Source organism: Amblyomma mixtum, chromosome 9 (assembly GCF_055824585.1).
Source record: "Amblyomma mixtum isolate Tamu chromosome 9, ASM5582458v1, whole genome shotgun sequence".
In the NCBI taxonomy this organism is placed as follows: Eukaryota; Metazoa; Arthropoda; class Arachnida; order Ixodida; family Ixodidae; genus Amblyomma; species Amblyomma mixtum.
In genome coordinates this window covers 63975325-63989433 of record NC_143020.1, presented here as the reverse complement: position 1 = coordinate 63989433, position 14109 = coordinate 63975325, and the positions used below count along the sequence as shown (strand labels likewise).

General features: G+C 42.5%; 1 protein-coding gene across 1 annotated transcript; it reads right to left on the bottom strand.

Moving 5' to 3' along the window:
* Nucleotides 1-9213: 9213 nt before the first annotated feature.
* On the bottom strand, nucleotides 9214-13191 carry LOC149329370 (uncharacterized). The gene is made up of 2 exons (XM_089560217.1): nucleotides 12734-13191; nucleotides 9214-11487 (listed from the first exon to the last, which is right to left on the bottom strand). The coding sequence occupies exons 1-2, from the start codon at nucleotides 12804-12806 to the stop codon at nucleotides 10679-10681; spliced, it is 882 nt and encodes a 293-aa protein (XP_089416343.1). The 5' UTR covers nucleotides 12807-13191; the 3' UTR covers nucleotides 9214-10678.
* Between the last annotated feature and the right edge of the window lie 918 nt (nucleotides 13192-14109).

The following is a 14109-nucleotide window of genomic DNA, read 5'->3' as shown; positions in this document are numbered from 1 at the left end:
AAGTAATCAGCCACCTCGTTTGAATGAATGCCTGCATCGCCATTAACCCAGACAAAACGGTCCTCTTTTAAAGTGGACGGGACTAGAAATCGCAGGAAACGGCTCAAAAAATCTTTTTGTGAACTTTCAAGGAACACTAAAGCTAACAAACAATCAGCCAGGATGATAACATGGGATACATGACATGGAATTTTGTGCAGGGCCATTCTGAGAGCCACGGATTCTGCAAAGAATATAGGAATATAATCTCGCAGGTGAAAAGAATAGCTCCATGCCAAATCATGCGAAAAGATGCCAACTGCAGTTTTTTGGCAGCTGACAGAGGCATCGGTAGAAAGCACCATAAGATGGGGGTATTCCGCTATGTGATGAGAAAGAATACTGTTTAAAATGTTTGTGGACATGTATTTCGCATCAGATGAGAAGATGTGATCAAAATCGAATTCCACTGCTGCCGGAGTGTCGTCAACCCACTGCAAAAAACTGAGGTCAACACCAATCGGTGTAAAAAGGTTCTGCGTTAAGGTAATTTGTGGCATTTGATAATGTGGCCAATGATGACAAAAGAATAACGCCGGCTGAGGCACAAAAATACAAGTATTGACATCAGTCATCGGGTCCAACGACCTGAGGAAAGTTCGCACCGTGAGTATTTTAAAGCGGGAAATTAGATCAAGGATACTGGCTTCGAGATAAAGTAGGGCTTTTGAAACTGAAAATCGGAGACCAAGGCAGAGACGCAGAGCTCGTCTTTCCAGTAAGATTAAGGGTTGCATCTTGTACTCTGCGCTGCCAGAAAACAGAATCCAACCAAGTTCAAGTACAGGTCTTACATAGGCTTTGTATAGTAACAATAATGTGTCACGGCGCATCCCAAACTTTTAATTGGCGATTCGTGTCAGCCGGCCTAGAGCGCATTCTCCTTTGAACACGTTGTTCTTTATATGAAGGCACCAATCTAATGCTGGGTGATAAGTAACACCTAGATATTGAACTCTTTCCGTAATATGGGGAAAATGGCCATTTTCTGAAGGTTTCAGTAATTCTTTTTCTGTAAAAACTACTGCATTCAATATTTATTGCAATACCCAAAAACAGAGCTGAATTAAGGTGCTTTCTATTCATACAAGTTTCAACAACAAGTTGCGTGTTGCAACCAAAAATTTTATTTGCTAAAAACGAGATTTTAGGAAAGAATGGAACAAAACTTACAAAGACAAGATTGTATTTAAAAGGAAAAAAGCGCAAAAAATTTTCTGAAATATGCAAAATGTTTGTTGCTCTATTGGTCACTATCTGCAAAAAAAAATAATTTATATCTTGAATAGTATTCATGCTACAAAACAATAACTGGAAACCCTATAGTTGTGCATCAGAGCGTGGCCGCCTGTGTTGCAGGCTTGTTTCCATCATCACCGATGTGAAAACTGAATGATCTTCAGCGCCTTGCAACATTTTCAGGCTCATCGTTGCATGGGTCTTTCAACTGAATCACTCGCAGACCAAATAGAGTCCTGAGATTTGCAAAGTTATAGAGCGCGTGGCGCGCATGTGGAGGCTGCGACTTTGATGGTACCGCATCTTCGGAGCCATTCAAAAAATGGCGTTTTGTAGGGGCAAAAAAAAAAAACTACATCGGAAACAAAACTTCAGTTCTCCAGCTACAAGCCAGATGTGCATCGTGCCTGTAAGCAGCGCGGAAGGCTCCGAAGTTTAGCGGCGAAGGCGTCATCTGCGGGAAACATGGAAGGCAATGAGCACAGGTCCGCGTCTTCATTTCTTCGCAGCGCGTTAGAAAGTGCACCCTCACGAGACAAAAGAAAACTACAACGGAAACAAAACTTTGGTTCATTGCGTATAAGCTATATCTCCAGCGTGGTCAATATCAATGCAGAAGGTTCTAAAATCGGAGTATGAAACCATCGTTAGCGGGCTAACGATGCTCAATGGACGCGGTAGGGAAAAAGTTAATGGATTCCACTTGTGGAATCTGGTTAGAGCGATGAACTAATGAAATGTGCAAAGGCATGTCTGGAGGAAATACCAGTATGCCACATTTGTTAACATTCAGGGATAAATTAATACGGTGCGGCCAAACTTCAAGAGCATCGAAATATCCCTGGAGAATCTGGTAAAGGGAATGAATATCCCTGGCCGAAGCAAAAAAAAACTGTTATATCAGGATGAATGGGGATGTCACGGACCCAAATATTAAAAAGCAGCAGTGACCGCACCGGACCTTGCGGCACTCCTCTTGAATGATAATAAGTATTAGAACATAGGGTTCCCTCTGTGCAGTAAAGGTATCTGTCCTTCAGAAATTCAGATATCCACGCCTAAATGTAGGTTGGAGGATGTAAGTGCAAGAGTCTGTTAAGTAAAATAGTATGTTCTACACTATCATAGGCCTTTGCTACATCAAAAGTCACCAAAGCTGAAACTTCCCTTCTACATATGGAGAGCCGGATTCTACTCTCTAGATCCACATGCGCAGAATATATAGAGCATCCGTGACGAAAGCCAATCTGTACTGAGCTAAGGCCATCAACATCTTGAACATGTTTTGTGAGACGACTATGCACTATTCTTTCTATTAATTTGACTAAATTTGAGGTTAGCGCAATTGGCAAAATATTACCTAAGACGTATCCTTTCCCTGCATATTTCATCAATAAAATATTTTTCGGTATCTTCCAAATGCTTGGCAACCATGCATTTTTCAATCAAGCCCTGACAATATCTGCTTGTAAAATCCTGGGCTAAAATTTTAATCACACCAACAGTGACACTATCTTCTTGTCCTGGAGCTGCAGGATGCAACATTGCCAGGACTGAGGAGCTCTGATGCGTCAACCTCGGTATAATCCGAAGAGGGTGAGGCTGTGCACAATGGGACATTTCTCTGCGTCTGGAGATGTAATGCCAGTCCCTGAGGAATACCCTCCAGGGTTTCCTGAGCCTTTTGTGGTGATAACACTGTTGAAGAAGTGAGGTGAGGAACTGGAGAACTCTTGTTACGTTCCATGAATCTATACATGGCCTTCCGATTACAAGGATTTTGAAGATATGTTTTTAAATTTTGGCTACACTCCTCCTCAAAGATGCAGAAAAAATTTGTAATTTAACCAATCAGCTGGACTCTGGTTGCAGGATAGCCTCTCTTCCAGGCTGCTTTTCAGCGATGATAGGCCATCTCACATGCTTCAGTCCACCAGGGAGGCGGCTGTGTATTAGAGGCTGCTGCGTACACAGTGAATATTCAGTGGTCTACTGCACTTCCCAAAAATGAAACCGTCTGCTGAGCTCTGTCATCCCGGCTAGCACTGACTATAGAAGCAAGTGAGGCAGACATCTAACTTCTATAAATATTGTGGTTGACATATTTATGGGTTACATAACTATTTTTGAGCAGAGATAGCCACATAGTGAAAGATATAAGAAAGTGGTCACTAGATGTACCTGAATCTTCTGTCAAACAATCAGTTATAGCCTACCTGCTGATAATGTAAAGTCAATGGCTGAGCGAGCAGCACCTCGCATAAAAGTTATTCGTCTTGAATTGCAGCAGTGTATAGCATTTGTAGACAACCACGACCAGAGAAGCTGGCCGCAGGAATCAGTGCGACTTCCCCAATCACTATGGTGGCAATTAAAATCTGCAATGACTACACTGCTTTAGCCAGCCACCAAGCTGTCTAAACAGTCTGTCCTGTGTAGACCTGAAGGAAAATAGACATTAGCAACAGTAATATCGGCACACTGCGGAAATGAAATTCTGATCACTAAAAGCTCACAGTCAGGGAGAAGAATTTTCTCAGATACATGCCCGATGACATATATGTTTAGATAGCATGGTTACCAATCCACCTCCCCTACCAGTATTTCGATCTGATCTGAAACCTCGAAAGTCTCTCATTGAAAATGATTTACAAGGTGATAACCACCTTTCTAGTAAAAGTACGATACCAGGGTCATGTTTCTGAATAAGTAGTTCTAGATCTTTAAGAGAAGAGAGTATGGAGTGGCAATTCCATTGTAACACTGTTACCTGTCATGATTATTGACCAATTGAAGAGGCGGAAGCCGCCTCATTGAGGCAGAGGAACTTCAGGCGGTCGTTTTTTAGCTTTCATCTGGGGAGAACCAGATTTAGATCATGATGAGGAAGCACGACGCTTCTGCGTAGGACACGACATTTCGACATGTGTTGTGCAGATGTCGGGGCTACATGCCCTGCTAAGAACAGAGATGTTAGGTGAGACCTGGGAAGCATCAGCAGGTGATGTCGAGCGGCTAGCGCTAGCTGCACAAGGTGGCACAGATGCAGGCGTTGCTGCCAGAACGGATGTTGATGGTGACACCGATTGAAACAACTGAGCAAACGCCTCAGAAAATGACAGAGAGCGGAAGGCTTTGGGCTGTCAAGCTAGCAAACCAAGCGGCCAACCCTCCACCTGGGGAGGTCAAAGACATCTCTCAGCGCAACGCGTCCTCAGGTTCACATTAACTGCGTCTTAACCGAAGCCTTGGCCAAAACCACCCACCGCAGAACGGCCTCACCAATGATGAACAAGCAGGAACCACCACCAGAAGCACAGAAACAGCAGCAGCCCGCCAGGATACGTCAGCGCACTCCTTCCGTCTTATTCTCCTTACAGACCGACAACACACAAATTATGTAAAGCAACAGCTAGAGGATCCTGGAGGTACTGTCACAACCGGCAACACACGAATTATTGATGCCACCCGCGATTATTGATGCCACCCGCGATGCAGCTTGCTCCAGCATACATCTTCTCTCATGATATGCGTGGGCATGTTTTAATATATGTATACAAAAAACATTGTCAGGACCGTGTGGACGACCCCAATTAAGTATTAACGACGAAGCAAAGTTTGATTTGTGCACAAAGTATAGCTGATTGAAAATCGGCTGTCAGTTGTGCCCTTCCAACGCAATCGAAAGCAAAACCGAATTTCGACACTGTTGGTTTCGATATCGCACCCGATGGAGCGCAATGCTTGAATTTTGTATCCGAATTTTATATCCGCGGCTTCACTTGTACGTGCGACGGTTTACTGAGCGCCACTGCGAACGGCGCGAGTAGAACTTTAATGTGGAGATACTTCTCCACTGTACTAAACTACACTCCAGCGAGAACGCGTCTAGCTCAAAGCCGCAACCCACAATGCACGTCACGCCAATCGTGAACGCCTTTTACAAGGACCTGATCATGCGCAGTTTTAAAATATAGCTCCTGTCTGGGCTTATTTTCAGCAAACGCATTAAGGTGACGCTATGCAACGAGACCCTTTGGTGGTACACTTAGTTAATTGCGACTGTAGATGGTAACGTTCTACTCCGCCACTTGTTATGGATTTCGGCGCATTCGTTGTGGAGTAGAGGAGGTATTACCTTGGTATGGGAGCTCCCTGTCCCCTTTTCCGCAACATACAGAGACTTCTATATTTATCTGCCGGATTCTGACAAAAAAAATTCCTGGGAGCAAATTTCAAAAGCAGATATATCGATCCACAAGATATATCGCGTACGTGCTTGTCTTTGCGTTGAGTTTTATGGCGCGTATGCGACTACGACTACCATGCGCCCAACAAAGGATAGAATTTGTTTGCTTTTGAGAAACCTCTGGGACGCTTATAAAATCTCATAGTTTGATAAGCTTGCTTTTTTTAAATATATAAAAACGAGACATTTCCACAAGCACACTTTCTCCAAAGAGCAAACAAGGGTTTTTGAAAAGACCAGCAGATATTCAAAATAAAACAGATGAAAATATTTTTTCCTCACTTTGTCCAGCTTTGCGCATGAACGTCTGATATGATTTATGGTGAGCACTTCTCCACACAACTCGCATGCTTATGACTGCCAGAATAAAACTGTCTAGTTTGTTCGTCCAATATATGTGAAGGCGACATAAAATGACTTTAAATAATGACTACTATAGGAAAGAGCTACATAGACGTGCTGGTACACAATCAGGCATTCATGCCTTTTCATCAGCGTATACGCAGAATGAGTGCAGTACCTTTTATTTTGTTCTGCTAAATAAATGACCCGATTTGAAACTTTGCAAGCATTGCTCTGAAGATGTTACTGATTTATGATACATTTATACTGTAATCTGGGTATTTAAATTCTTCTATAGGGGCTATTGGCACTTACTGTGTTGTCTGCATCCTTTTTACAGTGAGCACAGGTTCATCCGGTAGTATATTCCTCCAGGCTTGATATTTAATGGGATTCAATATAGGCTTTACACAGTTTTCCTGATTGATTAAGTAACTTTGATAACAATTAAACTTCAAGAGCTTTCAACTTGAAAACTTAATAATAACCAAATTATTTCAGCTTTTATTCCTTTATGACACCCAAATAATCATATGACCCAGTTAAGTCCCTCATTGCAGTTGTAACCCTTGCTCTTTCTCTCTGCTTGATCAAAATGACATACTTTTCAGTCAAAGCACAGTTGGTCCTAATTTATTTGAGCACTTGCTAGAAAGATCTTTAAACCTATTTTGTTCTACGTATATCCATATAAATGACTTCAACTAATCATTTTTGGAGTGACCATGACCTCCATTCTGCTATAATAGGTTTTACTAGGTGTACCTCAAGATTTACTTCAATATTTCATTTAGACATTTTTATTTATTTAATTCTTACTATCTCAAAGGCCTTTCAAGGGGTATTACATAAGGGAGTGGATTACAGTGCAAAAACATTGCTTCAATTGAAGCCTTGAATAGTGATCAATCGGTCAGTATGAGGCATGATGTGGCCAGGAAAGTCATTCCAGTCTTTCGCAGTGCTCACAAAAAATGAAGACACATGTGTAGATGTGCGGGCAGGTGGAGGATAGGCGGTATTTTCAAGGTTTGTGTGGGTGTAGATGTAGTAGGCAGGGATGATAACATGGTAAGACTTGTGCAGAAGATAATAATAGAATTTGTGATATAGACATAGTCTTGCGATATGACCTCGGTTAGTTAAATCTGTGAGATGAGCATTGCATTTTAGTTTGGTGACACTTTCATGATGGTAGTGAGCAGAGAAGATGAACAAAGTGGCGTGGCTTTGTATTGCTTCTAGTGCATTAGAAAGATTGATTAGAGTCTCAAATAGTGCATGCATACTCTAGTTTGGGCTGTACAAATGTTACATAGCGTAATTATTTCAATGATGGTGGTTCAAAGCTTATCGTGTATAGAGTTTATTGGGTACCACATGTAGGGAATGTTCACTCTAGATTTCTTTGTGGCAAGCTTGTGCAGGACATTGATCTACTTTCTGATTACCGCTGATTCCGATGTCGCTAGGAACAGCAAAATTTTCTAGTGTATATATAATGGCTCTTGTTACGTTGTGTAAGATGTCTCTGACTAGTGGTGTGACTGCATTCGCATAGTGGAGTGAGGCGAGTATGCTCAGAGTATCAGTAAAAATGATGCTGTTCTCGATGTTATCATTTACTATTTTTTCTACAGCCACAGACACAGAGTAACACACTGCAGAAAAAGAAAAGATGGATGCACTCTGAGATAGCCGTATTGTTCTTTCCCAATTGTTTTGTACAGTCGGGGACAAAAGTCTCCGGACCACGTGTTCCTCTAACGAAGCCGAAAGCTCTGCTATTAGTCCGCGGCTGGAGACCACACTTGTGGAGGTAAAAGTTAAATTTTTGTTCTTTCATCACCAGAAGTGCTGTTCCCAGCCGCTTTCTGATAGCAGAGCTGTAAGCTTCGTTTGAGGAACACGTGGTCCGGAGACTTTAGTCCCCGACTGTACTACAGCACTTCCAACGTACCATGCTGATTTTGAACCATTAGCATAAGATGCTGCGTAATCTTCGTATTTTTGGTTTCCTAAAGATTCATGTAATGTGTTCATTTGCTGTTTATTTTTTCTGAAAATGTGTTAATATGTGGTAATGTGAAGCACGTACTGGGTAGCATTATGGTCTGCGTTCTTTAATAATCAATTTAAAACATCGGCACTACCCTGGATTTTCTGTAACTGATGACAAACTGCCCAATGGTCATCGAAGCTCCCTCGGACGTCCCGTGGACATCTAAAACGTCCACAGGACATCCAAGGGAGTTTTTGCCCACTGGGTGGTGCCACTCGCGTATACAATCTCCATAAGGGCTGTCCGAGCAGCCATAAGAATAGGCTGCTCCCCACTGCCGGTCGGTGAAGCAACCGAAGGCTTGGCTCGGTAGATGGGCAAGTTGTGTGGTTCCTCGAAGATGCATTTTAATTTTCTTGCTAAAATGAAGAGAAATGCAGTCTTAGAAAAAAATTTTATAAATGAAGTCACAATTATAAAATCTTCAGGGAACATGTACTTTTGCACGCTGATGCAAAGCGTTCATATAATATTATGTACAAGTCCTTCTGAAGTATGTTATATAAAATATCCCATTACTTATTGCAATATTTTATGTAACATTTTGCCGTGTGTTTTATAGAAACTGCCAGAATGCGGGCAGGCCATAGGTTTCTCTTGACATCAAGCTATGCAATAAGGATACAATTATCGTCCTGCCTGTCATAGAAGTTGAATTACCGGGTTTTGAAGTACACACTTCAGAAACAGGAATACATATTTCTCTTCCCGTTTATGAAGAAAGTGGCAAAATCAAAACTTTGTAACTCAACTCCTATGATAGGAAGAATAATAATTTTACTCTTTTTGTAAAGCTTGGTGTCAAGAATTCATATTCACAACGCCGTATTCTTTTCGCCCCTCCTTCAAGGGCTCACTTATGGCCGGCAGTATTTGTTAAATAAAATAAATAAATAAATAAGACAATCCAACAGCATGCATTCTAGCAAGTTCTCTACAGCAAAATTTCTTGAAAGCTCTCAGCAAAAAAAATTTATGTACATTAAGTGCATAAGGACGTTTTACAAAAAATTAAATTACATATTTGGAAACAGCACACAAAAATACATCTTCCATAAAGATTCCATAATTATGACTTTATTAGCAGAATTTTTTTTTAAAGACCACTTTCCTCCTAAAGGCAAAGGAAGAGCCATCACATGTCTCACTAAAACATGACAAAAATGCTACAGCAACTTTCAAAACAGACGCGCAACTCGCCCAGCCACCGAGCCAGAATTCCGGTTGCAATTCTTCGTCTGGCAGGTGAAGCAGCCTGTCAGATCAGATGCTTAATTGGCTCACATCTGCAAAAACTGTACTCACAGCCAACCGCAGTTTCTTCTTAATTCAAGAAACTGAAGGCAAGCACCGGTGTTTAATTATATCTCAAAGAACGCAGACCATAATTTGCTGCCTTGCAAGCGATGTATAATCATGATTAGGTCAGCAGCTTGCATACAGAATAAATAAAGAAGTCTCTGTAGATGCCGACTTCAGCTGCATATGTTATAAATAGGAGTTTGTTACAATGTACCACTTATCTTCGCTCGGATGCATTGCAGCAATTCGTCAAAGACACATTCCAAGTGTCCGTTATTCATCGCAATGATCACGGTTTTATTAGGAAAACTCAGCACTGCTGTACAGTTTTCGTTCCCTGTTTAATTTACAACAGGATATGTACCGAAGAACACATGGAACAATGCAGGAACACAATGACATGCAGTACACACACAAAAAAAAATTCCCGATGGTCTACCACACTTATACGGTCATCTTTTTAGCTTGCCAGATAGCTAAATCTAGCAGACTGCTGGGCACTTTTCTCATTTTGGTCATCTACATTACAGTGAGTTTTACAAAGATCCAGAATCTATTCAACATTTTGCAATGGAAGTGCAAAATAATACTCATGTGCACTAAGCAATTTCATACAGTTAACGCAAATTATGAACTTTACAACGTACTACAAGATTACAATGTTTTTCGTAGGCATAAACACAGTATTTTTTATTTCAGCAGCCATGACCTTTGCAGCCTCTTATCAAGAACACCTTATATAAATGAAGAACGCTTTTTCAAGTAACACCAAAACAACAAAGAAGCTAGCACAATGTGAAATGGTCATAGACAAACTACAGAGAACTCTTAAAACCACCACACTAATGCAAGACACCTCCATTTGAGGTTGGACACTTACTCGCCCTTAAGATTCCTGCCACAAACACTGAAGAATAGACACACAAAAATTTACATAAGGTCAAGTTTTCCTCTGTTGTCATGCGAACAGAGGTTGTGACATAAATGAGTCAGTTTATATTGTTAGTCACAAAAATTAGCCCCCGCAGGCTAAATATTAAAGGAAATTTTGAGCACTCTAACTCCACGAAATTTCTTCACCGAGGCGGGCCGACAACTGGCACCAGCAATAAGTATTCGATACAAAGCGTTTGAAAGTGTCTCTCCAACAAAAAGTGATGCCATCCACGCATTACCATGATTTTATTTCCATTCATGCAGGTTTACGAGCATAGCGGGCTCACTCTCCATGTTCAGGAAAAACTGAGTGACTGTCTGTGTGTTGCCTAAGGGAACAAATGTTTTCTGAAAACCGCATTAGAGTTAATGATGAAAACTGCATGATGGAGTTAATGATGAGGTTAGCTACCGACACCCTCAATAGGGTAGTCAGCTAGTATCTCGTAAGCTTGCATACAAAACGGTAGCTAGCAAAACACATTGACTAAGGTCATCATGAAGCACTGCTATTTTTTGTGAAGAGCCTTCTTGTGGTAGGTCAAATTTTTCCTCTCACTGAATCTCTTTTGGCACAAGTCACATTGGTAGCGTTTTTCACCCCTATGGGATCTAACGTGAGTCATAAGGCCTGAACGTACCGCAAAAGTCATGGGGCACAGTTGGCACTGAAACGGCTTTTCACCCGTGTGGATACGAAGGTGTGCCACCAGGCTGCTCTTCAATGTAAAGCTGCTACCACAGTGGTCGCAACGGTAAGGACGTTCACCCGTGTGAGTGCGCAGGTGTACGCCCAGATTTGTTCTTTGTGAAAAGCTGCTACCACAGTGGTCACAGTGGTATGGGCGGTCGCCTGTGTGAATGCGCTGGTGTTGCTCTAGGGTGAACTTTTGTGCAAAGCTGCTACCACAGTGGTCACAACGGTAAGGACGTTCACCAGTGTGGGTACGCTGGTGTGATTTCAGATGGGCCTTTTGTGTAAAGCTGTTTCCACAGTGATCACAACGGTAAGGTCGCTCGTCTGTGTGAGTGCGCTGGTGTTGCCTTAGGGTGGAATTTAGCGCAAAGTTTTTTCCACAGTCGCTACAATGGTATGGGCGGTCACCGGTATGGACTCGGAGATGCTCCACCAGATGGGACTTCGTTTTGAATTTCTTGCTGCAGTGGGTGCATTCATACAACTTCTTTTCTGCAGGTTTACCCCAGTGGTTACCCCTGCCAGGTAGAGTAGATTCCATGCAGCGGCTCACAGGGTGCCTTTCACTGGTTGAATCTTGCACAGGAGGTGCGCCACGTCCCATCTCTGTGAAGACTGAACCTGCATTTCAAAACAAAGTACATTCAACAAAATGCAAGAATCTACCATGCACAGTTCGCAAGGAGTTCAGGATAAAAAATGAATGCAGAGGACACACTCATCAACAGGTGTAGATGTTCATAAAAAGTTTTATTTAACAGATAGGCCTTAAGGACAATTCAGGACTGAAACAAGATGTCCCTATAGTGAATTCTGCACGCAGCTCAAGAAAACATTTAGCAGGCAAGAAATATCATCAATGACAGTCACCGACATTGGCCCTTGCACTGGCATTACTGACACCACGTATGGGGCTTTTAATAAGGAGTAATAATATGTTCTCCCTGCTTAACTCTGGCTGACACAGTACTCCAATCCCTGATCCGGATCCAATCCTGTGATTGTGTATGCTACTGAGCGCACGCCGAACACAGCGGGCCTTGCTCTGAAGGAACAAAGGTATGACACTTTGGCTCAAATAACAAGGCATTTATTGCTACAGCAATAACGACAGCTAGCAAGGTGCACTAAGGAGTCAAGGACTTCCAACTGAGCAGCACAGTTACAAGCAAACGGCCATGCCAGGGCAAGGGGGAAACTCTGAAACAAGACGGGATGAGCTGGCAGGAGAATGTTCCCACCACAAGGCCTCCCTGCAATAGTGGAAAGTGGAGCGCCGCATTGAAGCGACCATACGCGACACACTGCCTAGCCCAAGAGAGAGTGCTCTCCCGCCTGTGCGCAGCAGTCACGCAATCTGTGGCACTCAAGTCGGTGCAATGCAGGCGCCCTCTCTTGTTAGTAAAGGTAACTAACCAGGGAGAGTCACACTGGGCTCTCCTCCTTGAGATCGGCTGTGGGAGGCTGCATCGCAGGAACGCAAACCACAGGGGAAGGCTTGGGGCAACGTCCCGACACGACAAACACTGTCCAAAGTCCACCCAGGTGTGCTTAACTATACGAATGGCAATTAGCTATGCTTAGCACAAAGGACATCACCATTTTTTGCTTTATTTGCTCCTCAGACAGTGTCTAAGGGAGAGCCAAGACGTCAAACCCTGCACAGGTTTTTACTTCATTCAACAGAACTCAAAGGGGTGATAGTTCGGTCAAAAGTTGATATTTCAAAGGAAACTTTCCAGAATATTGTACACAATTATCGTCACTAAGCAGAGCTTAGTAAACTAAAGCTTCCATATCCTTTATGCTGATTGTTGAAAGGCAACCTCCACGAAAGAGGTCATGCAGAAAAACTGCAGATTCTAACCTGGTGAGTTCTGTCCAGAAGGTACACCAGGTTTGTGGTCTCCGTAGCGCAAGCCTACATACGAAAACCACATTACATCCACGAAGACAAAAGATTACATGTGCACCAGCTCATGTGGCGTTATGTGCATGAGACGGTCAATATGGAATACAATCTCGTAAAACAGCTTTTCCAGAATATGCACACTGAGTGGGGCGAACTTAGAAAGAAGTGAGTTCCAAAGCAAACATTCTTGACTGATAAATCTGCACACAGATGATCACGACATCTACGCTCACGAAAAACTGATTACTGTCTACGAATTTATAGACCTACTCGAACCCAGTCAACAGCCATTGCATTGAAGAATGAACTTGCACAATTTCTGGCTTCATGGGAAGGACAGTACAGGTCTGCCTACATAGGCTTAAGAACTAAGACAGCAATTCTTAATGACACAACACAATGACAGAGCACTTTTTTTTAACAAACCTTTTATACCTCCTGAACATGCAGCGCTGACAGACGAGGGACGAAGGAGAGACAAGACACACAGGGCGCTGAGACACTGCGCCCTGTGACTGTCGTCTCTGCTTCGTCCCTCGTCTGTCAGCGCTGCATGTTCAGGATGTCAAACCAACTTGCCCAGCAACACACCCAGCTTTTATATTTGTTATACTGCACAGAGTGAAAAAAAAAGACTTTACAGCATAGTTACTGGTAAAAACAGCCAGGTTACATTTGCCCATGAATATCACGTATATGCCCAACATAATGTTCCACCTCCACAGTGTCCAAAAGTGCAATTAATCAAGTAGAAGCATGTCTGAAATGGCACACTGCAATGTCTTAGGTGCAGTTAGAGCGTACCACATTTACTTGTGTGACACCCGCATCTCCAATTCTGGGACGAGAAATCAGGAGGGAAAAAAAGGAAAATATCATGACTGAGTTTCTCAACGCACTTCCCTGAAAGAGGTTTAAGGTGACCAGCTTTTCTAACACCATGGCTGGCACAGAAGTCCATCCCTGGGAACACGATAATGAGGTGACATCATCGAACAGCAATGAGCGCAAGAGCTGGTGATGATAATGATAAAATGCATCACAGCAGTACTATACTAATTTCACGGACATTTTGTGATGCAAGAGAACCAACAAGGCAACACTAAAAAAGGAACACTGCAGGTCAGTGTTGTAAAACTGGCGCTGGGCTTAGCAACAGTTTATAGCATCACTAGAGCACAAAGCTTAAAAAAAAGCATAGGCCAATTTTCTTTAAATTCCTTCTCATTATAATAAAATAATTTCCACCGTAAAGACAAAACAAAGCCCGTACCATCATCATGGCATGAAATCCATAAACAATGAATTCCAGATGTGCAGATCAACATCAC

Bases quoted from the DNA above. Each gene is read 5' to 3' on its own strand.
- LOC149329370 (XM_089560217.1), bottom strand. From the start codon at position 12,806: ATGTGGTTTTCGTATGTAGGCTTGCGCTACGGAGACCACAAACCTGGT. The intron at 11,488-12,733 runs GTTAGAATCTGC...TTTGAAATGCAG, and splicing joins TTCTGGACAGAACTCACCAG to GTTCAGTCTTCACAGAGATG.